The sequence below is a fragment of the Aphelocoma coerulescens genome, chromosome 3 (assembly GCF_041296385.1).
Source record: "Aphelocoma coerulescens isolate FSJ_1873_10779 chromosome 3, UR_Acoe_1.0, whole genome shotgun sequence".
Lineage (NCBI taxonomy): Eukaryota > Metazoa > Chordata > Aves > Passeriformes > Corvidae > Aphelocoma > Aphelocoma coerulescens.
This window is the reverse complement of record NC_091016.1, coordinates 8135674-8161247: the sequence shown is the minus strand read 5'-3', so window position 1 is coordinate 8161247 and position 25574 is coordinate 8135674. Positions and strand designations below refer to the sequence as shown.

At 40.7% G+C, this 25574-nt stretch overlaps 2 protein-coding genes across 7 annotated transcripts in view; one reads left to right on the top strand and one right to left on the bottom strand.

The window, feature by feature from the left end:
• MACROD2 (mono-ADP ribosylhydrolase 2) overlaps positions 1–25574 on the bottom strand; it is an 893560-nt gene that overhangs the window by 773001 nt on the left and 94985 nt on the right. The gene's annotated exons all lie outside the window — the stretch shown is intronic.
• Positions 3071–15765, top strand: FLRT3 (fibronectin leucine rich transmembrane protein 3). Of its 2 annotated transcripts, XM_069009013.1 has the most exons (3): positions 3071–3172; positions 10412–11138; positions 12223–15765. In XM_069009013.1, exon 3 carries the CDS (start codon positions 12268–12270, stop codon positions 14215–14217), a length of 1950 nt encoding a protein of 649 aa, XP_068865114.1. In that variant the 5' UTR covers positions 3071–3172; positions 10412–11138; positions 12223–12267; the 3' UTR covers positions 14218–15765. The 2 variants fall into 2 exon arrangements, with proteins under 2 accessions (XP_068865114.1, XP_068865115.1); XM_069009014.1 differs by lacking the exon at positions 3071–3172 and having other exon boundaries at positions 10387–11138.

The following is a 25574-nucleotide window of genomic DNA, read 5'->3' as shown; positions in this document are numbered from 1 at the left end:
GGGACAGCTTGCTTTGGAAAATCAATATAACCTCATAAAAGCCTAAAGCAAAAACCCACTAACATTCATTTCAGCTTATTCCATTGAATATCAAACTATTACTCTCAGCTTTATCTGACAGAAATCTGTCCTTGAGACGCTCAACAAAGCAAGGGTTCAGTTTTGATTCTTGGAGACAGCCAGCCCTCTCCTTCTTCACCGAGGATGAGTGATCTCAGATTCAATTTCACTTCCCAGTCAAGGTGTTTGGCTTCTCAACATTTCATAAATGTCTTACCCAGAAATGTATATGACTGGAACCTGATCCACAGCAGGACAAAGTATATCCAAAAAGCCTGCCAAGTCACAGGGAGAGTCATTCAGGTCAACCCTTGGCTGAGGGAATTCCCAGAACTTCAACTCTTATCACACCATCAGGATGCTCAGGGGAAAAAAAACCAAGCATCATCATTAGCATGTTGACCTAATAGCACCTTACAGGAGTCTGTTATAAACTTGCAGTAAAATTCTGCGAAAAGCATTATGTAGTGTGAGTACTCTGCATTTCCCACCCGACACCTTTTAAACCCTCTCAGCCCATGAAGCGTTAACAAGATTACCGTGTCTTCTGAAAGGTAATTTCCCTGTAGATCTGACAAGAACTTTAATCTCAGTGTCATGAGCATTAATTAATTCTATAAACAAAATACAGGTAAAACACTATTTTAACTTAGAAATTCAATTAAAATAGCTCATTATATTCCTAGGCTTTGTCACGTCTGTGTTAAATATTCATATTTTTATTCCCAACATGTGAGTAACTCCATCCTTATTAACAGAACTTCTCCATTCTCTTGGAATTGAAGACACCTTGAATTTCTAAATTTTAAGAAAAAGATAGAGAACATGGTCAAAATCTCCACGTACAACAGGTTTTTTTGTGCAGAGTATTTTAAAGGCTACCCACGTCCTTAAGAAGTATATTTATGGAGTTTACATAAAAGAATACAGTCAAAAATCTGCTTGCAACAGCACATTAAAGACCTTTCAATGCTCCAGAGCAGCTGTGACCTGGTAAAATCTAATTATTTTTCACATGCCCTTTGGAATTCTCTAGGAATATGTACTGTAATTTCTAACCAGTGCCATAAGCACTGGGACAGCCTTGGAATTAAGCTGAGAGATAGCTGGATGAGTACCATATACATCTTTTATGAGCATCCCACAGATCTGTGTTAAGGCTTAGCAACATGGCACAGCAACATAACCCTGGAATCTGTTAACTAATACAGCTAAGTCAGGCATGAGAAATACCAAATACACAACATTTTTGAAAAATACTATCGTAAAAGAATCTCAAAAAAAAAAAAAAAATCAACAGAATAGCTGCAGCATTTCCAAACTCTTGGCATTTCCACAGCCCACTATTCTGTCCCACATGGTGAGACACGGGCATGCTGTAGCACCAGATGTATCACTGTTCCTATAATACATGTACATATGTATCCATATGCCTATAACATGCTAGATGTGCATTAAGATGTATATGCAATACAGTTGATTATTCTGAGCTGGTTAAGGCACAGCTCACTGCCAGGACTATCAATACAGACAATTGCACCTTAACCTGAAGTCAATTTATTATTAGTTTTTACTCTCTTCAGGGAAAGATTAGAATTGAAGTGACAGAGAAAAAATCCTTTTCCCTGCTTATCAAGGAAAATCAACCCAGAATTTTTTTTCTAATTCGTAAAATAAATACAGTATGTATATAACATTTCATATATCTAAGTATCAAATACAACAAGCAGCATTCAAAAATTTATTAAAATTCCTCTTGAGAAAAGGATGAGGTTTGATGCTTTTTAGTTTGTCTGCTTTTGTTTTTGACAAAAGATAAACACCAGTGATTGAAGTATTTAAACTTTACACTGAAGGTGCACCTATGTAGCAGTTTCCATAGAATTTTACAGTAGTCAAGCCTTCTTTGAAATTCATGGAGCTTGGTCTTGTAGTCTTTTGATTCCAGCAAAAAGTACAAGTGGAAGATAACTAGGATCAGCGGAGAGACTTTCTGGGAGCTAGCCTTCCCCCAGACATTGGCTCTGTGCTGGAGAACAAGCTGGTCAAAACCCTGCATGAGGTGGCCAGGATCACTTGTGCACGGCTAATGAAGAGAATAGGATGCTCAGCTGTCTGCTGGCAAAATAAAACCCATTTGATGGAAAATTTTAAAAAAAACAAAACAATGGAAGCATCAACCACATCTACCAAAAACAATGCTACGTGTGTGCTTGCAAGCTATAGTTAAAGGAAACTGGGTTTTATGAAAAAACACCCGGGGAAGATGTTTTCTAATCTGCCTTTTAACTGCTATAAATTTTTGGTTGTGTTTGAAGTGCAGAAACTTTAGGAAAAATCTCTAAGGACTGCAGCCTGGCCAGGACACAATCTCCTCAATCTCAGTCCTGCTGGGCATGATAAGGTACCTCCCGGTGAGCGCCGTCCCGGGTGGAACAGTATCCACTGATGATTCTAAAAGGAATCACCCCGGGAAAACCTCAAATCTTCCAAAGCTGCCGTAGCCTACACTGCCTTACACGAAGTGCCAAAGCCAGAGAGATGCCAAGGGAGTGACGGCGCTCACAGCCATGTGGCGACAGAGACTGAGGAAATTTATTAATTTTTTTGTGTTTTAAATAGTTTTTTTTTTAAGCGCCTTCGTGAAACTCGCGGCCTGCCCTGGTCCTTGGACCCAAAACCGGGGAGCCGGGATCACCTGCCCAGCCCAAAACCGGGCACTAGGGGAAGAACTGGGGGATGAACGGGAGCCACCCCGCTACCGGAATGGCCACCAGCGGCACCACCGCTTCTCTGCCACAGAAAAAAAAGGGTAAAGAAACAATTTAAAAGCCCCCCGTGCGGGGCGCAGGCCCCACGTTCGCCCACCGCCCCCCGCGTGACGGGGCCGTGGCGGCGCCTGCTGCGCCCCCTAGCGGCGGCCCCGCGCCCCGCCCCGGCCCCGCCCCCCGTGACGTCCGGCCCCGCCCCCGCGGCTCCGCCGCTGCCGCCGCGACTTGAGGGGCGCGCGCCGAGCTCCGTCCGCGGCCGCCCCGCGACAGCGCAGCGCCCGCTCCGTACCGCGCTCCGCTCCCGGCCCCGCCGACGCCGCCGGGACCGCCCCTTCCCGCAGGTAAGCGCGGGATAAGCGCCTTTGTCCTCCGCGGGACTTGCGCGGGTCGGGGGGTGCAGGGGAGGAGGAGGATGTGGAGGGAAGTTTGGGTGCGCTCCCACACCACCACCCGCTTCCCAGCGCCGGGGTGCGGGCACGGCGCTGCGGCGGGGAGAGCCCGCCCGCCCTCCCGGCGGGGCGCGCAGGAGCGCAGAGGGCTTAGCCCGCACATTTGAAGCGCACCCGGGGGCTCCCCGAGCTAGGCGTGCGGTGCCTGCGCTGCCCCGGCCCCAGGAGAAGAAGCCAGCGCAAACCCGCCATGCGCGGGGGCGGAGAGCAGCGCGGGGGGACCCGCAGAGCAGCGCCCGCGCCCCGCGGCGCTGGGACCCCGGCCGCGCGTTTTAACGCGGATGGTGGGGGGTGCTCCTGCCCGTACCCCGCATCGCTCCCACGGTTGGGAAACTTCCCCCTCCCTCCATCCCTTCTTGCGGCATCTATTAAAAAAAAAAAAAAAGCCGAGGCGATGCGTTCGCGCCCCTGCGCAGCGCTGCCCCCCGCACCACAAAGTCTGCGGGCGAGAAGATGGGCAACAAAATGGTTGCACGGAAAGAATGCAACAGGCCCAAATTCCCGCCCCGACGCCCCACTTTCTTTGGGAGGAAGAGCTGGCTCATAATCCTCCTGCCATTTCATAGGTCCTCGCCTAGTTCTAATCAACTTTTTAGCTGTTTTCGGTGTATTAAGTGATTGTCTGCCCTCATACAGGCGCAGCTTATTCATTTATAGATGGCTTGCAAATAAATAGTGCACCATGTACTTCGTTGTACACCTTATCTCTACGTGATCCTGCCCCCAAAATCGTTTCACGACTGCTGGATGTGCCAGAATCTTTTGTTTTAACCCTTTTCCTCATACGCAGTTAGGAGCTGCAACTTAGTTGATCAGGCAAAACCCGAGTATTCTAGCATTTCCCAACGCAGCGGTCCTGCTTCCCAGCATCTGCCATAGCTCACAGCACCAGGCACAGCTTTCTGATTTTGGAGTTGGTTGGTTGGTTTGGTTTTTTCTTTTTTTATTCCTGCTTAGTTTCCAAGCTCATCCCCTTGGTGAATAAAAGCTCAGCTCTTGCACAGACAGCTGCCTTTCTGGCTCAGTCTTGCTCTTTGAGGTCGCCTCAATTTTAATCTCTCTGACCGCAAAAGGGTTTGAGCTCAACCCTGGCACATCAAGGCAAAGTTGGGAGGAGTGTTGCAAACGCGAGGACGAGTGTAGGTAATTAACTAATACATGGAATGCTGTTACCGATGGGTCATTAATTTGGGCTGAAGGCAAGTCGCTTCCCTTCTGCAAGGGATCAATTCTTCTCAGTTAACAAGAGTACAGTGGAGTATCTTCTACAGCAGATTCACACCAAAATGCAGAATTTATTTTACAATTAAATCTTACTCCTGCATGTCAGCTGAATGTATTTTCTCTTTGCCTCTTTGAAACAAGAAGATTGCCATTTTGCATTTCCATGTAAATCATTCATACAAGCAGGCTGAAAATGTTCGGACTTTTAAAAAGCAGTTCCTTATCCTGACCCCAATTTCCTTGTCTAAAATTTACTGTCCAAAAAGATGGAAACATCAGTTATGCTCATCATCTATTGCCTGGGGATATGGCGTCTTAATGAAGATTTCTTTGAATTAGACTGAAAAATGCATTAGTCAATTCAAGTGTATAAAGAAAGAATTATTTGCTTTAAAACAGAAAGATCAGTCTGTGTTTTCCTTGTCAATATATGCCACGCATTAGGTCATACTTAAAGAGGTTTCAGTGCCCTTCCCTCCCTCAAAAGAAAACCCACCTTCAAGTTTCCTTTAATTTATTCCAAAACCATACAATACTGCCCTGTTTAAGATAGGGTTTCATATATTTCATAAACAAAATGTATACCTGGGTTTACAGAAAGCCAATTATCTTAAAATATACTGAGGTTATTCTAATCCTTCTACTTCATGCTGCTATCAAGCTTTTTTATTTTTCCATCCACTTTAATCACTTTTAAAAGCTGTATTTTTTCCTGTCTTCTGTGCTCCTGTATACCAGAAACAGTGACAGTCCTTGGCATATATTTAAAATGCTAATTCTCTTTCCTCTTTTTTTTTTTTTTTTGGTACACTTACACCATTTTAACTGGAGAACAACCAGATAAACACTGAAAGTAATCAGCATGGGAAATTCTGTAAGCTCTCTGAAAGAGTGATTTATTTCATTTTTTTTAACTCTCTCCTTTGCAGGCTGTCTCTGTTTTTCTCAACAGGAGACTTTGTTGTAATTAAAGCAGAGAAAACTGGACAGCAGCAAAAAACATCTGACTTGTGGCTCTTAAAAGCACAGGTTTTGTAGCATGTACCACCCCCCAGTGGGCAAAAAACTCTGTAGTAACTCACATCGAGCTTTGATCTCCAGAAATAAAGTGGATACATTTTCTAGCAAGAACAAAATAAAGATGAGTTTCTGGGTTGGGGTTTTTGGTGTTTGTTTTGGTTTGGTTTTTTTTCCTCTGTCACTAGTAGCTAAAAGTTGTCAGATACTGTGTAAGGCAATGGTGACTAATCAAAGCAATTGCTGGAGTTTGCAAACTTTGCAGTTGCAGTTATTTGAAGTGGCTTCAGTTGGGAGATGGCCATCTTTGTCTCCTTGTAGCAGGAAGCATGGATGCTAATGGCTAGTTAGCTCTTAAGTTTTTTCCTTAATCACTTCAAAGCATAGGAATGCACAGAAGAATTAATACGTGATTGCTTACATTTATTTTTAATAAGCAGCCAAATACCACTCAGGGCAGGAATCTTGAAAAGTGTTCAGTACACATCTTACGGCATCACTAACTCTCCTTTGCCTTTCATGAGCTGTAAGAATCCAAACATTCTTACAGCTTCACATTCTTTATAATTTTTTGAGGAGCAAATTTAGTAATCAGGAGATGAGCAAACAACTGCTTTAAAAAAGAAAGAAACAAAACTACTGAAACTTGATCTAGTGTTTAAGTAATGTTTTTACATGTCTGGAGTTTTGTGTCAGAAACTCCCTATCAGGTATAATTCTACTTAAACATGTCAAGAGGGGAAAAATAGATTTTTTTTTTCCCCTTGAAACAATGGCAGCATTTGTTCTCTATTCTTTTATTTAATGCCCAGACAAATTACCTCAACAGCAGCTCTCAAAAGAAAACCTAGAAGCCATAATTGGCTAAACTCAAAGAGCACTACAAAACAAAACAAAAATCCATTGCAAAAGACTCTCCCTCAAAGTGTTTTCTTAACGTGCAACCTTTCCTGCAGCAGAGTAGTCAAAACAAGAGAGGGAGAAGGAATAGAGTAATAGTCTGTGTCTTTTCAACCCAGCATCTTCAAAACTAGGAAAGATTTTAGAAGTAAACTTCAGAAGAGAACCACTCATAGTTCATTTCCATCCTCTACAGCAAATACTGGTTTGGCTGATCTTAGGTGTGGAGTCAAACTTTTACTCTGAATTCATTTTTAAGTCAGATTTATGTGCATTTGAGGGCAGATCACATAAAAATTTCCATTTTTTAAGACACTTGAGTTAGACTTAATAAGACACAAAGCAGTATTATTCCTACTGCACAAGAAGTGGGAGCGAGTTTTCTGCAAGTAAATGAAACCTCCAACAAAAAACCAAGAAACAACAAAAAAAATTTCACCAGCACGCAGTGATGCAGGCTGACTGAAGGGCTCACTCTCACTTTAACAAATTCCTTTGCATTTTTTTACCCCTTGGAGAAAGACAGCTAGAGAACCTTCTGCTTGCCTAGCGCCAAACAAAAGACTGGGGCACCTTCCTGAAATATGATGATCGTGGAAATTGCAGCTCCTAGACAGGGTGCTTAGAAAGCATTTTGCTGTCACTATCAACTAACTCTGAGTAATACACTTAAAGAAAATAAAGTGTGGACATTGTTTTAAGTCTAGATTAGCACTGTGGAACTTCTTAAAAAAAAAAAACAAACCAAAAAAACAAGTTGGCGAAGCTATTTAAGCTGCAGCATGACCTTTGGAAGCACAGCTGACATTATAAGCAGTAGATGGACTTCACAAGTATTTTAAAAAATAAGCACATTTTGTGTTTCTGGTATGTTTCAGATTCTAAACAAATACAGAGCTAATTCTGTAATAGAAGTACACTGGTTAAGCAAATTGGCTTATCAAGTATGTATATTCTAGTGGTGGCTTTGAATGATAGTTTTGTCATTTATAACCTAAAAATACTTAGTAGTTTCCCTTTCCTCTGTTACTTTGATGGTAAGAAAGAAGCCACTGAACTACCAGAGTTCCTGCTGGAGAACACAGAGGTAGATTAGAAATTCAAATAAGCATTGTGTGACCTCAAGTGAGGCAGGTCTTGATTTTGTTCACATTTTATCACAGCTTGGAAAGAACTCTTTCACGCTGTTTTTAGAAAAAATCCCAACTTTTCAAATATACCAAAACTATTTATTTTGTTAAGCCATTGCCCGCCTGCAGTACAGCGAGTGCAGCTGGACTCCATACTTTAGAGTAAATACAATGTTCTTCTTAGGTACTTTCTTTTTCCTATAGCACAGCTTACGTTGAGCATTTTAAAATGAGATGTCCCCTTAGCTGTACCACAGCAGTAAGTCCACATGCGAGGCCCACACGTTCTTGCTGTCTCTAGTAATTCACTTGCTTACACAGTCCTAGGAAAACTAATTTAACCACGTGGTTCAGCAAAGTTCAGGAAAACATCAACTCAGAATAAAGAGCAAAAAGGCTGCTGTTCAGTATTTTCAATGTTACTTTTGTTACCAAAAAACAAAGAGTGATTTTTGCATTTAAAAATTAATTTTAGCACAGACTTTATAAAATCTTTGGTCTGTTCAAAAATAATGGCTTCTTTCAAAACCATGTGTCCATGAAGCCTCCCAATCTGATGTTGCAGAAACCTGGACACAGTGTCTGTACCAGTGGGGGTCACTTTTCTTTTCATCCTGCCGGATCAGCTATAATGACTTGGTGTCAGGGAATATTTAGAGACAGCTCAAGAAGAGGAAAGTTGGAGCATGGCAGCAGGATTCCCTTCTTCTCTGTAGACAGATCACTGGAGCCTTTGATATGCAAAAACATTGTTTTCAGCTATGGCTTGAGATATAAAAGGGAAGTGCGAGATATCAAACAATCAAGACCTGAAGAAAACTATTCTAAGTTTAGAAAAGGGAGTGGGGGGTATAGTCTTAATCCACATTTTTGAAACAGTGTCGTCTTCTCCAAAGAGACCTTTTCTTTTTCTTGCTCTTGTTTTCATGTAATTTTGAGAGAAGGGATAAAAAAATTCCAGGAACTTAATGAGCTTTAGTGCTTTCATTTTAATCCTACACATTGCTGCTATTATAATAGTGGCAATAAATGAAGAGATGACTATCAAATGAAGCACAGAGGAAACAGTTTATGTGCTAGAAAGGTAAAACAAATGAACTTACTTTCTGTGTGTGCATGGATCTATGTAATGTATGCATACTAGAGCCAACGTTTTGCTTAATACTAACAAGTTTTTTACAGCTCAGAGTTCTAAAGAAAATTTATGATTTTAAGTACTTAAAAGTTATTGTAGCCTTCAAAGGCCTATTAAAGGAATTTATATTCCTATTTTACCATACCCTTCCAGAAAATACCCTCTATCACAACTTCACATTAGTTCCTAAGAGATACCACTTTTTTTCTACAGCTATTAAGCTGTTGTTTATTTCGAAGTTTTAGGAATAGGGCCTAGGCTTCTTTCCTCAAACACTTGAGTAATACAGAGCAAGAAAGCTAGATACTGGAAGAATACAGAGCTTTTTTGTTCTATTTCATAATGATTACATAATTTACCCAAATTACATAAGTTACCAATAAACATGCATTCCCTTCTATTCTAAATGTGGCCACATAGATTGAGTTTTTGCCTTAAATAAAGCATACATAAAAATACTTACTTAAGCCACAGTGGGGGTCTCTCATTTTGAGTTCTTATTTTCATTGGACAACTGCTGAGAACAAGGTGCTGAAAACAAAGCTCAGAGGAGCACAAAAGCAGCAGCAGGAGAGAAAAGATTTTCACTCCCTCACTGGACAGTCACATCATCTCTCAAGTGCAGGGGGGAGGCTTTGGGGTTTTTTTTTAATGGTTAACATTTTTCTATGAAAAGGTGCAGCAGAATTTGTATCTATTTAAATAACTTGGTATCACTGCATATTCTGTGTTGCTGTAAGGAGTATGACTGGTCTGTTTCATAACAGACCTGCTACAAATTGCAAAAGATGGTTTTAAACCAGAGAGCATTTGTGTTTAGGTCGAGTATTTTATGGAGGACCAGAAGCTGTTCTAGTTTTGCTCCCAGGAAGGCAGCTAAGCAGGCATTACTCAGCACACTGTTCCTGCCAAGCATTTTGGTTCCAAGGATTGTGCTTCGTCCCTTGGACAAATGTGAAGTCACAAAAGGGAAAAGCAAGTAAACGTTAAGGATTTGTTTAATTTCAGATTTAACCACTTCCATTTCAGACATGCTACCTAAAAGCTCACAGGGAGCATGGACTCGGTATCTCACTGGATACTTTATGTAGTGATATGAAGTAGCCCAAGTTAAGAATGATGTTTAAAAAATAATTAGAGTTCTGTAAGAAATACAAATGAAAGAAAGAATATTCTTATTTTTTGAAATTTTACACACTAAACCCACCTATGTATTGCTAAAGAGCTGACAGAGATGCCTGGCTAGTCCCTAACTCAGAATCAGCATGCTGCAAATGGGAAATATTCATACAGTATTTTGGCAAAAATGCTTCCCTTTTCACCCAGTAACTAGTGAACAGTAATTAGCTCCCCTTACTTAAAACCAAGGAGAGGATCATCATCTATCTCTGTTTACCAGGAACACAAGGCAAGCAACCATTTTGGCCCTTTCCAAGGAGGTAACACTGGCATTTGACGTCAGGTGAAAAACGTAATTTACAAATGTTTTGTTACTCTCTGCTTTTATTTTTCTACTGAAATGAGGGAAAATACAGTTCCAGCAAACCTGCAGTAACATGAAACTACACAGCAAAACATTTTCTGAAAGAGCTCTGTGTGTTTTGCTGAAATACCAATGCTTTGGGGAAACAAGGTGTGCTACTGATGTGTACAGGGGATGCAACTCTTAAAACTAGTGTGCACCAGTTGTTATTAATTCAGATTTTTTTGTTTTTACTTTTGCAGGACATTAAGAATTCGAGGAAAGCTTTCAAAGGGGAGTTTTCTGGGAAGGAAATATTTTTTTTGTGGGGGTTTTTTATAATGAAGAAAACCATCTGAATTGCCTGATGTTTCTATGGTAGAGTAACTTGAATTCTTGCAGCAAAGGAGGAATTCTTTCCTGCATTACAAATCTGGAAGAAGTGTTAAAAAGTGAGAGTCGGAAAATGGTTCTCTCAAAGAGGTGTGGATGTATCAGGATGTAGCTACTGTACAAAGGTCATACTTGGATAATTCTGGATAGGAAAAAGCATCCTTTTCCTGACCTCCTGAAGAGGCTGCAATCCTTCGAGCCTCAGCATAATGAATGGTTTCTATCACGCGGTGCTGAAGTTCCCTCCTCCGACTACTACGCTGCACAGAAGAGTTTGCAAGAGTTACAAAGAAAATAATTCCTGCTAAAGGCATTAAACCAAACAAAAGAGGCTCTTCATTCACAGACTTTACATGAGGACAAAAATAGAGGGAAGCTAAAGCTTTTCTACACCGGGGCCTGGTGTGCTTATGTACCATGATAAATCTTGGTTGGAATGCTCATTGAGTGTTGTGCCAGGAGTCAGGAAACACACACCATCACCAAGGACCATCTGAGTAAATGCCATCGAGAAAAAACTACTTCATGGAGTAAACCGTAAAAGTGACTGGTACTGGATATCCTCAAGCACAGAATTTACTCATACCTTTAAATACGGTAGGATCAATAATTAGTTTATTTTTCTTTTCATGCCTCTGAGAATAAAGTTCAATTAATATATGAACCCATAAGAGAAAAGGTCATGACACCGCTTAATGCATAGGTCATCTTGCAGGAGTTCTCACAACCCTAATTACAATGGTAATTGAATTATGTTGTCTTAAAAGCTATAAAAATGCTAATTACCTGAGCTCAGTGTACAAACACCCTACCAATGCAAAGTACAATCTCAGTCTCAAGAGTTAATTTATACTATGCTACTAATAAGATGGGAAAATGTGGTTAAAGCTGCCAAATAGACTCTTATGGGTGTGCTACTTAGTAAGATGACTTTTGAGAATGACAAATATTTAAACATGAAATTAAGGATGTAATGAAATGTTTCATCCAGTGAACTAGACAGCAATAGCTCTACCAGTTACCTGCCAGTTGTAACATTCACCTTTCTGAACACTCACTTAAGCTTGAAAACCAAGCAAAGTAGTCCACAGTGTTTGTAAGTTACACACTGTGAAACTGAGCACTTGGAAAGACTTGGGAAAAAGTCTTCACTGTTCCTCACTCTTTTGTCTGCGTTTTATGCTTTGCCTTCAGGGCTTTCTTTGAACTTCTGAAATAGCTACCACTAGACTTGTGGGTTTGGTTAGGGTTTTATAGTTCACTTAAGGGCTCCTGGGGAAGTTAGCTGGCTTAGGAATTACTTCTTATCTTTCAGATATAGAATGATTTACTTGAACTCTGGTGTGACTTCATTTCTGTACTTATCTGGTATCTGTGAACAAAGATTATCAGTACACGTGAAATGTGAAGGAATCCTTAGAGTCTTGTTGCTTAAGCAAAACAATTCACAGATCAGACATACTTGATTATTTTCAATCACTATGCAGAATAACCTATTAGTTAATTGAATTAGTAAAAGCAGTAGAAATACAGTTTAAGGAAAAGAAAGTAAAATGCATCTATGCCCTTGAATTTTGGTTTAATGTGTATTTCAGATGTCTTCTGTAATGTTGACGTTGATTTTTTTATTGCGGTTTCTTCACTGATGATCTGGATAATTTTGTTTGTTTGGTTTTTTTAGATTGTTGAAGATCAGAACTGTATACAAATCTCATCATTCCTGACCATGATTAGTGTTACCTGGAGCATCTTCCTAGTTTGGACTAAAATAGGGCTGTTACTTGACATGGCACCTTGTTCTGTTAGTGCCAAGCCATGCCCTTCAGTTTGTCGCTGTGATGTGGGTTTCATATATTGTAATGATCGCGATTTGACGTCTATTCCTACAGGAATCCCAGAGGATGCAACTACCCTCTTCCTTCAGAACAATCAAATAAATAATGCTGGGATTCCTTCAGAACTGAAGAACTTGCTTAGGGTTGAAAGAATATATTTATACCGCAACAGCCTAGATGAATTCCCCACTAACCTCCCTAAGTACATTAAGGAACTGCATTTGCAGGAGAATAATATAAGGACCATTACTTATGATTCACTTTCAAAAATTCCTTATCTGGAAGAACTGCATTTGGATGATAATTCTGTTTCTGCCGTTAGCATAGAGGATGGAGCTTTCCGGGACAACATCTATCTCAGACTTCTTTTTCTCTCTCGAAATCACCTTAGCACCATTCCCTGGGGTTTGCCTAAAACCATAGAAGAGCTACGCCTGGATGATAATCGTATTTCCACGATTTCTGAGCTGTCCCTTCAAGACCTTACAAATCTAAAACGCCTTGTTTTAGATGGAAATCTTCTAAATAATCATGGATTAGGGGACAAAGTCTTCATGAATCTAGTCAATCTTACAGAATTGTCATTGGTCCGCAATTCGCTCACAGCTGCACCAGTGAATTTGCCAGGAACAAACCTAAGAAAGCTTTATCTCCAAGAAAACCACATCAACCGTGTGCCACCCAATGCTTTCTCGTACTTACGGCAGTTGTATCGACTAGATATGTCCAATAACAATCTTAGCAATTTACCTCAGGGTGTCTTTGATGATCTGGACAACATCACTCAACTTTTTCTTCGCAACAATCCTTGGCACTGCGGGTGCAAAATGAAATGGGTACGCGACTGGTTACAGTCATTGCCTTTAAAAGTGAATGTACGTGGACTGATGTGTCAGGCACCAGAAAAAGTACGTGGGATGGCTATCAAAGACCTCAGCGCAGAATTGTTTGACTGTAAGGATGATGGCGTGATAAGCACCATCCAAATCACTACTGCAGTACCAAACACATTATACCCAGCCCAGGGACACTGGCCCATTTCTGTGACCAAACAACCAGACATCAAGACTCCCAACCTAAATAAAAACTACAGAACCACAGCAAGCCCAGTACGCAAAATCATTACAATATTTGTGAAATCCGTAAGCACGGAAACTATTCACATCTCCTGGAAAGTTGCACTACCAATGACTGCTTTGAGACTGAGCTGGCTCAAGATGGGTCACAGCCCCGCCTTTGGATCTATAACTGAAACAATAGTTACAGGCGACAGAAACGACTATTTGCTCACGGCTCTCGAACCAGAGTCACCATACCGTGTGTGCATGGTTCCCATGGAAACCAGCAACATCTATCTCTCCGATGAAACACCCGAATGCATCGAGACTGAGACGGCGCCTCTTAAGATGTACAACCCTACCACCACCCTCAATCGGGAGCAGGAGAAAGAACCTTACAAAAACTCCAGCTTGCCCTTGGCTGCCATCATTGGCGGCGCTGTGGCATTGGTGGCCATAGGGCTGCTGGCCCTGGTCTGCTGGTACGTCCATAGAAACGGGTCCCTGTTCTCCCGGAACTGCACCTACAGCAAGGGACGCCGGAGAAAAGACGACTATGCTGAAGCAGGAACTAAGAAGGATAACTCCATCCTGGAAATCAGGGAGACTTCTTTCCAGATGATACCAATAACCAGTGACCAAGTGTCCAAGGAGGAATTTGTAATACACACCATTTTCCCACCTAACGGCATGAATCTGTACAAGAACAGCCACAGTGAAAGCAGTAGTAACAGGAGCTATAGAGACAGTGGTATTCCAGATTCAGATCATTCACACTCATGATACTGAGGGACATGAAAGACTGGTTTGGGTTTTGTTGGTTTTTTTGGGTTTGCTTTGTTTTTTAAAGAAAACAAGAAAAGACTGACTTAACAGTTGCTGTTCTACTGCAAAACACTGGATTAAAAGACTGACAAAGCAATGTACTGTACATTTGCCATATAATTTATATTTAAGAACTTTTTATTAAAAGTTTCAAATTTCAGGCTACTGCTGCGATTAATGTAGTGGGAATACCTGACCACAATTCTATATTTTAGTATTTTTTAGTAATTTGTACTGTATTTTCCTTGCTAATATTGAAGTTACAGACCATTTAACTTTTGTGTTCTACTGAGTAAGATGACTTGTTGACTGTGAAAGTGAATTTTCTTGCCGTGTTGAGCAGTCAGAACATTCATCTGAGATCCTTGTAAGTGTAAGCACAGGCCATTTTTCACTTTGGTATCAATAAAACAATGTTAAACATGGCAAATCAGGAAGATCAAAAAAAGTGGTTGCAAAAACTCACAGAACTTTCAGTGTTGGGTCTATTAAATCTGTAAACCACAACTATATTCAATAAACAAAAATGTGTGTAGTAATGGGCAATATCAGCTGTCTGGATATATCAATTCAATAGTGGTGAAATCCAATTTAAAAGAGAATAATCAAATTGATGACATGCATGAGACGGAAGCTTTTGACAAGTGTTTAACAAGGAATTTAAAAAAAAAAAAAAGTGGTAGACTCTACAAACCAAGGGGGTAGATACAGTTTAGGAATAGATTTTTGGTTATCAGAACCAGTGGTCTGTATATTACAAAGAAAATACTGATGGATGCTCACAGGCATTTGGGAGACAAGGGCAGGAAGACAGAGACAACACTTTGAAACTGCTTTGAAAAGAAAAAGGGCTGAAAGTTTCACAAGAAGAGAGTGCAGGACAAAACCCAAGGCAATAAAAGCAAGGTCTCAAAAACTGTAGTCCCAAAGATGAGCAGACAAATGGGGAATGCAGCTATTCCAAAGCATATACAAGTCTGTGTTCAGAATACTGCTGTTACAGTCAGGAATACTGCCCATTACTGTCACAGTTATCCAGAAATTCCTTGGTAAATCTGTAAGGTAACATGTTTCTTTCTGCCTTCCTGCTGAACTATGAGCTATTTCATGTTTAAACCCCAAGCCACTCTTTGTTGCAATAATCATTCTGTTTCTTCAACTAAAAACCAAAGTGCTTTGTACGCCCTTTGGCCAGTTTTGTGTGTGCCTTGATCCAACGCTACATGTATCAAGCTTTTAAAAACTAAGAAAAAAGGAAATAATAAAATACCCACTTTTTCATACATAACTTAACTATGAAAAATACTGGTCTTATTCATTAAAGAAGTTGAAAAACTATTTCAAAATTATGCTGCATCTCTGCAGTGCACCGATAAGAAACCCACTCAGAAGCTACTACTTTTCAGGTCATGAGCTTCACCTCTCTGTGTTCAGGTTGACCGTATTACACTTGCAGGTTTTCTTCATTATTAACTACTTGGGAAAAAAGTTTTCACAACAGTGAACAGTGTAAACAATGAAAGGGAGGGAAAGCATGGAGTTACAACCCTATAAAATACAGGTTTTTTTAAAAGAAACAGCAAATGAAAAATATTTAGTATTTCAGACAGTATCCCAGACAAGAAGGGATGTATAACAAATGCAGTTCAATTCTATGAGAATGTTAGTGGTACTTGGCCTGTTTCCCTAAGAGTAGTAAAGAATGGGAGATGAAAAGAAGAAAGAGTGACAAACAGTGACTGATGGTTTCAGCAGTCCACCTACAAATTAATCTCCTACCAGGGATCCATCTAACTGTGCAGACCCAAAATTTCCAGTAACACACATTTTTTTCATCCTCATTTTCCAGATGTGCCCAGGGAAGTTCCTCTCCAAACTCCCTGTACCATGGAGTTGTTGACACCTCTCTTTCAGAAATGTCTCCTGCAGTTTCCTGAGCAGTGGAGGAGCAGCACTGTGCTGCTTCCTTACCTGACACAAACCATGTCTTCTTTGCATGGAGCATTGATTGTGCCCATGGAAAGGGGAGTGTAACGCTGAACAACAGTGTGCTCAGCTCAGTGTAATGCACCAGACAAGACTCTTTTGCTCTGTTGTCCCATCAGGTGCCAGTCTAGGGAAGGGCAAGAAAGCCAAGACTGAGCATGTGGAGCCCCATTACGTTGATGTGCAAAAAGCTTCCCAAGCAGTGAGCAGGAAAGGAAAACGCCACAGAGGGACTGACGGACCTGTTCTTTGTCTACCCTCGCACAGGGGGATCCCTGATACCTGAGCCCATTTAATGGCTGGGTCACTGGCAAGAGAGCCTAGTCCTTAGCCAGCAGTTCTCCAGTAACAAAATTAAATAGGTTTTGTTGGCTTTTCAAGCTATGTATGTAAAAACCTCTCTCCCAGTTGTCTCCAAATTTATGTTGTGAAAAAGGTAAAACAACACTCAGTGAGTACTTTGCCAATCTGAGACAACCAGAGCCAGAAGTACCTGGTAATGGTATGTACCATCTCCAGGGATGCCATGCAAGGTCGTAAGGATATAGAAAAGTTGGCATTTGAAGATACAGTTGTATGACAGTCTTAAGTAAAATGACTTTTCATGTGACATTCTTGTCTGTGAGGCAGTAGGGTGCAAATCCAAAGCAACTTCAGTAAATCAGCCAGTTGTTCCTACTTCACCTTCCACCAGCAGGAATGAAAAGGCTCTGTCCTCCATAGGGAACCAGGTCAGGCTTGCAAGAGAGCTGGTGTCCTCTTACCACACGTGATGTCAATGCAAAAAATAGTACACTGGAGTGTACAAGACCTTCCTCGGGTTCTACAACTTTTACTCCACACACATAATGTTAAAATTATTATGGCGAGTGAAAGATTGCTTTCAAACTAAACTGGGTGGTTTTTTCCTTTGGCTGTTTATACACATTGCTGTTCCTCTCCATGTCAGGCCCGTCTCTTCAAGACTCTGCTACTTATCATCCTGCTGCAGTTGCTGCATGCAGTGCTCCCCAGCACCATCATAAATCCCTTCTGTTAGACAGGTATATATGCAGGCAAAGAGGATTACTACAGTAGGCAGTTTACTCAACACATTTATCAAAATAACATTAACCCACATTAAATTTATCTCAGTTTTTGAATTCCATGTTATTTCTGTGTACTGTTCAATATTTAATTGTGGAGCAAGGGGTGGGATTATTTCAGTGTTGCCTAAACCTATGTGCAGAGTTCACTTGATCAGTACCCTCCGTATTCTAATACTAGGCTAAGTATCTTTTACATTCTTTATCACTGTCCCTTTTTTAATTTATATTGCTATCTTGAATTGCTCACAGTTCTGTTTTAACCTGAAAGCTGTGTCCAAGAACAGCCTGGTACTTTTGGAAACCATATTAATTTTGTCTCACCTTGGCACCTTCCAGCACTAGGGCCAGGAGCTGGACTCAATGATCCTGATGGGTCCTTTGAACTCAGCGTGTTCTATGATTCTGTGAGAAACTTGCTTCATTTATAAGCTGTTATTTCCTAGCCTTATACCAGAGCCTGATGTGCAACAACTGTTGGGGTTTTTTGTCTTGTTTTTTTCTTCTGGCTTTAACAGTACCAAATTCAAAGTATTATCGTCTTGGAACACAGTTTCCATCTCTCCTGCTAATGCACTAGTGAGCATGCAAGCTATCTTGTGCCAATGCTGTACATATTGAATGTAGAGCAGCAAATGCAATAAAGCAAGAGCAAAAGTAATAAAGGCTTATTTGCTATTAAAATAATTTACTGATGACCTAATGCACTAAAACACATATATAGACTTCCCTACTAAGAGGATGAAATTTTGCACATTCACCTGCAGCTGAAGTGGGATAAGATCTTCAGAAGTGAGCTGGCATATGCTATCTGCCTGGATTTATCCAAATCACATTTGTTTGAGATAGTTTCAGGCAGAACCATAATTCACATGGGTACCCTCCACTTTGAAAACACCTTAACCTTACTTCCAAATCCATATATTGTTTCAGCATCACCTTGGGATTGATCTTTGTTTAATTGTTTCTTTACTGATACCAGAACAGCCAGAGCTTCAAGCCACAAGCCAGCCCTTAACCATCAGTGATTTCTTTTTTTTCCAAAGCATAAAGTTACTCCATACCTTAGGAGTTTCATCTTCCAAACCAGCCCAAAGTAGTTCCATCAGAAAGAAAAGGCTCATTGACTGAATTCAGACATCAGAATTTTTTTTTTTTCTTCTTTGCAAATGAATTCAACTTTGGGGTGGTGGACAAGAGTCCCACCCTTGTCATGAAATTAGAGCCCTTTCAAAGACTCTGAAAGTAAAACCATGACAAGGTATTAAATTCTGGACAGAATTGCTTTAAAAGGTTTTGTTTTTTGGAAACATGAAGCTTGATTTAATAGTTATTTCATCAGATAATTTCCTGCTCCTCTCAAAAAACATAGATAAAAGTAGAACATGGATCTCAGTAAAACAGTGGCAAAGCAGATGCTCAAAACAAGCATCACCTTGTTTTCTCAGCACTGGACATCAAGTAAAATACTCACAGCATGGTAATCTTTAAACAATGGCTGAGGAGCATTTCTCCCCTGGGGAGAAACCAAGACACTTCGAAATGGCTGTTAAAAGAAATAAATATTCTCTGGATTTTTGATGGTCTAAGGCAAAGGCATACAATACACATTTTGACAACCAAGCAAGTGTCCATCATGCATGGACATCATAAATGCCCTATGCCTGAAACCTGCAGGTTGGGACTGCAGACGTGAATTCCCCAACTTCTTTTCAGAGCCCTTTTTTGTTTGCTTGGGATGAAAATGTAATGGAGTCACAGTATAGAACCCCTCAAGATTAACAACATGAGTTGAAAGCATCTTTTTGATACCTGAAGCTGGACCTTCTAAGCTTAGCAAGAACACTCATAAATAAGTTATAAAAATAGAAGGGTCTTAATAGGGCTAATTAAATAATCTGACTTGTTCAAGCTGGTTGATAGTGTTCATACAGGCTGATGCTCTGTCCTGAACAGCCCTCTTAAGTCATCAAAAAGAGGGAGCAGATCATAGCCAAGTGCTAGTGCACACTCCCGTCCCCTTGCTGAGCTTAAGGAATATCTATCTATAGACAGAGATGTGGAAGGTCTAATTGTTCGAACTTGAGGGGCTGCACCATGTTCTTTAATCACTAACTGTGGGAACATCATTTACAAAAGGATGAAATTATGCACATTATGCATAATTTAATTTCCCTAATTTATGCAAAATATTTAAAAATTTATTTAGCTCAGAACTGCACATCCGATTTATGTAATACCACTTTCCTCCAGTGGCCTTAGTCCCTGATAAATGCCAACTTAGGAAACTGGCTTTCCACATTAAAACAGATGGTTTTTGTGGATGTGGGGAGGATTGGTTTTGTTTAATTTTTTTTTCTTGTGCTTTTTTTTTTGTAATTAAGAACAATAAATAATTTTACTGCAGATCTTTCCATTTTTTCATGGGATACAAAAGTCAACTGGTTGATAATTTTAAGTTAATGCCCTCAAACACGGCAGGTGCTGGTGGGATAAAAGATCTCCCCACAATCTCTGCTTTCCCCTCTCACTTCACAATAATGCTTTCCAGGGTTTTAACTTGAAGCCTTGCTTTTATTGCAAGGATTGCAAAAGGGTAATGAAATCGTTTTTCACTACTGTTAGATCGAAACTGGGGACTTTTTGAGATGCACATGAGGAGCTGTATTTACATATGCAGGCATGGCTTAGAAACAGAGTCTTTCAGGCCAGGTTACACACAGGAGGCCACAGCAAATCAAAGCCTTTGTTCACCTCTGAGCCTGCTGTATTAACAGAATTTCCTAAATGACTAGACCAAGCATCAGCAGCTTGAACAGGCGTAAGAGAAAGCCTCCTTACCTTACACATCATCTTCAGCTACTGGTTTGTGTGTGTAAAGTGGAGTTAATTTGGCTTCCTTAAGCATTGTTTTTCCATGGATTCAACAAGGAAGTACAGAAGTAACAGTTTTAGAAAGGTAAAGTCTTCTACCAAGGAATGCTGCTGACAAAGCAGAGGATTTAAGAAATGATGTTTTAACCCTTATTCCAGAATTACATCCCAAACAAGCCTGCATAAACCTTACACACTTCCTCATTGTGTGTATAATATGCTCACCCCGTTAAAGCTACATTTAATGGAAGCAAGTTATTTGCATTGCACTCCTCTAATAGAAAATAATTTAGAAACTCAAACTATTTTCATTTTCTACACAGTTTGAGCAACAATGTAAAAGTGTGGATAGGTACAGAATCTGTGGTATTTTGTTTGTTTACCTGGTCTCAATAATCTCCTCAAGAAACACTAAGACACTTATTTCCAAAGCCTGATGGAATAAATTACTGCCCATGAGGAACATGAGCTCATTAACAGAAGGAAAGCCATATACAGGGAAGTGCTAACCCAGTGAGTAAATACAATTTTAGAGCATTAGCTGATAAGACAGAACCTCTGCCTAATGTCTTTAAAGCAATTATTTTACCTTAAGAACTCCTTAATGGCATGTAACCTACTTCATCCACTAAAAACCATTTCATTTCTCCCTGATACAGAAATGACATACAGCATACTAAAATAAAAATTAAGAAAAAACACCACAGTACTTCCAGGTCTTGGGAGTTTTTCTGGTTGCTGAAATTCAGCACTTTGCAGCCAAATGAAGTAAGCAGTCAGGAGAATATCACTGGGGGAACTAAACTGCTGACCTAGTGCAATTTCCTTGGATAAGGGAAGAAAGGCAGGGATGGAACTGCACGTAGGGCCTCACCAGCTCAACCATGGCTGTCTCAGACAGACCCTCACATCTCCCAGTTATGCACCTTGGTGTTTTGGACTACAGGAAAATTTGTAAGTACCTTGAAGGGTCAAAAAGGTTGAGCACCAGCAGGACAACCACCATCTCTAAGCTCTTCTTTCTATTCTTCTTTTTTCTTTTTTTCTGTTTTCCTTTGTTAATTAAATAAAGCTCATTGAGAGAGTTTGTTTGGTGAACAGGACTGCTATGCATGTAAAAACCTCCTCATTGCTAATGGCACTTGTTGATACATAGTGGATTTGTGCTGAACCCTCTTTACAGAGTTTGCACTTCTATCCAGCGTAGGCACATCACAAAATATTTTCCCTGGAAATCTCCACTATTCCCTGAACTTACAAATACATTATGATAAGGGTGGGGGGAACAAGATAATAATATATTCCTAAGAAGTTCCTCTTGCTACTGTTGCTTTCCCCTGTTCCATATACGAATTTAAGAAGTCCAAATAAACAAGATCAGTTAAAGAGAATTGTGGAGGAGAAGTGCAACACCACAAAATCACATTTCTACTACTGAGAATTGAATTATGCTGAAAAAAAGAATAACTGCTTGGTTTGTCATAACTTATCTGTCTCAGGAAATGCTCAGGTCTTTCATGATCTGCTGCCCTAGGGACAGAGCTGCACTGATCACAGCGTTCCCTGGGTACAGACAGAGGCATTAAAAAGAGCAAAATACCCCTGAACAAAACTAATAGGGACTGGTTTTGTCCAAAAAAAAAATAATTGTCCTAAATTTCTGTGTTTTGCCCAAAACATTTTGACCCAAACTCTGAAATCTATTACTATCCTACACTATTCTTTAAAAAAAAAAAAAACAAAAAACAACAACAACAACAACAACAACAACAAAACCACGAAAACAAATAGCATATCTTTCAAGCATGGAAGATTTGATGTAATGCCCAGCTTTACCTGTAATATTTTAAAGGTTTTGTTTATATGAACTCATACCCAATGCTATGATGAGCACATGTTTATTAAGGCCCTCCCCAGTGTTTCTCAATACATGTTCTGCACAGAAGTAAATGGCAGCTGGTGCAGTACAGTTCATCAACACCTTCCCATTTTCCCTGTGTTATCAACTGATTTATTTAACACTTACATCATTTTAGTCATTACACGTTACAGTGGGGATACTGCAACACGCGTATCAGACAATGAGGCCCGTGGAAAGGAAATATATATGGACAGATTCTTGGTAGATGTTTCAGAGATGTTTATTTCTCCAGCTTCATGGCCAGGGTTCTGCTGAGGAACTGTTACAGTCATGGGACCAGAGGGTCCTTTGCCCGCGCAGGGGAACACAAAACAACCACTGGGGAATGAGGCTGACCAGGGGCAGGGAAACCCCGTGTCTCCCCTCAGGGCCCCTCTCCCAGGGCCACATGGCGGGGGGAGGGACCCCAACAATTACATACTAACAGTGCAAAAAGTGGTCTGTCAAAATTATTTTAGGGTCTTAGGGATGGGAGAGGGAAAGGACAGAGACATTAGACTAAGATGCTAATTAGGGGGAAAAGGGTGCTATTGTACGCTGCAGGGAGATTTTCTTTGTTTTACCGAAAGGAAAAAAATAAAAAACCAAACTTTCACAAACTCAGTTGTTTTGACAAAAGGCCTATGGAGCTGCTCATGCAAGAAACACATCTTGTTCCCAAAGCAACCACACCACTTTGGGAAGGGAGGGGGAGAGAATGTCTGTCTTTGATATGGATTTGAAGGTGATATCCTATGTCCCATGAAGAAGCACCCTGCTGGTACAGTCAGTATAAGCTGGATTGTCTTAATATCCATTTTAAACTCAATGCTGGTGTTGCTGCAAAACTAGAGAGCAAAGCAACCCAGTCTCAGGAACTTCAAATAAACCCCCAAACAAATCAAAAAACAACCAACCCTGCAAAATCCTCAAAAAGCACCTATCGAAGTGATTTCAATCCAGTGATCCGGCACACAGTCAAAGGATGTAAGCTCCTCTAATCCCACTCTTTGAGGTCCTCCAGGCTCCTGCCCCTGTTGCCATGGCCCGACTGACACCTCCTGCAAAGGACAGGAGCCCCGCAGCCCAGCGGTGCCTCCTGCCCGGCCTGACAGCTGCTGGCTGTGGGTTTACACACTGCAAAAACAGCTCAGGAGGCAAGGAGCATGAACAGCACCGATTCCAGTCCGGGAGGTTTTATTACAATGCATTCAGCTCCAGGCAGGCTGCCATCATCAGCATATTTCTGACAGGTATTTTAGTTTTCCTCCACAGAATACCTAACACTACTGAAAGCACTCACTGCTACATTATATACTGCTGGTTTATTTAAATAAAATTTTTAAAAAATTTAAAATTACCTACTGTTCTCCTTTGTGCTAATAAAGACTAACTTTATCCTTCAGTATAATCCCGCCAAATCAATTAAAACGCATTCAGCGGGTTGAAAGGACACTGGTGAAGTATTAACAAAAGCCTGGTTTGGATTATGCAAAATTTTTGCAGCAATTGACTGATGCGAAGATTTCTGTGGCAATACTTCAGGAAAAGAAAATAAATCTAGCTCTTCAAAAAGTTTCTTAATCTGTTTTGCTCAGTAGCTCTAGGAAGTTATTAGGTCAAATCTCCACACCACTGACCTTCTTCTAAGGTTTTCAAGTCAATCTGTGAGTGACGAATGAAGTCTCCCACAGTCATTCATGGAAATCTCTACAGTGCTGCCACAAACTGGTGCTTAAGAATATTAAATAGGAAAATGTCTTAAATCAGAAGCAGCTCATGTGTGGGTATGCTTGGGTGCACCACCATCAGCTGATGAATCCATCTAGAACATACTTGAGCCTTCCTGGGAATGAAGCAGAATTCCTGAGGATAGGGAAATAAACCATGCTAGGTGTCAATGGGTGTTGGAGACCTGCCAAGGCATCTGTTCACATCTCACAACCAGCTAAAATGCTGCTGTGGAGGGGGAAAAATTTTTTTCCCTGCTGAGAAGGAGCTCCAGCAGGTGCTGTTACCTGTGCTAGGTCTCATCAACAGTCAATGCTGCTTCCTTTGCAAAAAACAAACATTGGGATAAACTTTCATCTGTCAAACAAGCTAGGGATCATGTTTTCTAGTGCTTTCACATTTGTAGGAAGCTGCCTCTGACATCTCCCCCCAGGGCTTGATCATGCAACGAAGGAAAAGTAGCGAATTTTAAAGACACTGGCAGGGGTTTGGTCTTTCAAAATGTCATTGCTAATCTCCACATCATCCAGCCTGCTCAGTAATCAAGATAGAGGAACTGTACAAGTGCAAATGAGTGTCACTTATGTCCTGAAAACAAGTAAGTAAGAGGATATGGAATAAGTATGCCCAAAAGCAACAACAAATTTATTCTCCATGATCAGATGAGGGATTTACTGACGTTTACTTCACCTCACACAGAAAAAAAAACCCAAACAAACATGAAGCTATCTCTATGACATTTACCACTTGGCTGAGCAGGTTAGCGCTTTATTAAAAGAATGCTGTACAGGCTCAATGGCAACAAGACCAGGGAGGCAAGGAGTGGTCCTGAGCTCCCACAGCCATTTTCAAACACTTCCAAGATAGAAAACCTGCCTTCTGCAAGACCTGATTTATTTTTTTCTTTTGGGTCCATTAACAGAAAAATTAACAGGAGCACCAGGGTTACTTTAGGGCATTATGCATCCCAGTGACCTGATATGAGTAAACAGAAGAAATTTATGGGGGGGGGGGCGGGGGGGGGGGTCACCTGTTCAGGTGCAGGACAGACATCTAAAAGCAGCCCTGTCATCAATCGCAAGATACCACATGCCAGCCTGAAGCATCTCTCTCTTTCAAAGGAGGACAGCAGCACTGTGAGCCCACAGATGAGCAACCTCAGCACAGGACTCAGAGAGCCCATGAAAAACTGCCAGTGTTTCCCTGAACCACTAAAGCACAACAGGGAAGCGGCCAATTCATATGTGGGCAACTAGGAAGTTGTGCAAGACCTTTACACTCTTATTCTTCTGGGAGCTGACCCAGATCTGACTATTTCTCTAATGGTAAAAAAACCACTCATTACTTAATACTTGTGGAATATGATTAAATGCTGATGATGCAGGTTCCTTGAACACTGCAAAGTGCTGGGGGTATTTGTTGTTACATCAACAATTTTGCAGGAGTAATCATTGTACCTGCCTAGAAAAAAAACCAGTACTTCCTATATAGGAAGAGGCAACAGTGATAACTGCAGCTATTTCATATTAGAAGAAAACTAGCAGGAAAAGGAAAACAAACACCACTTTGGCCCACTCCTCCAACCATAGTGATCAACTTCCATGTTCCAACTTTATTTTAAAAAATTGAACATATTCTGTGTCCAGAACAGTCTTTTTAAGAAATGTGCTTTATAAGGCCTTTTTTGTAATATTCTTCCTTTACTAATGATTTTTAAATGTTCTTCTAATCAGCTTTTT

Coding starts and splice junctions, on each gene's coding strand:
- FLRT3 (XM_069009013.1), top strand. CDS start 12,268: ATGATTAGTGTTACCTGGAGCATCTTCCTAGTTTGGACTAAAATAGGG.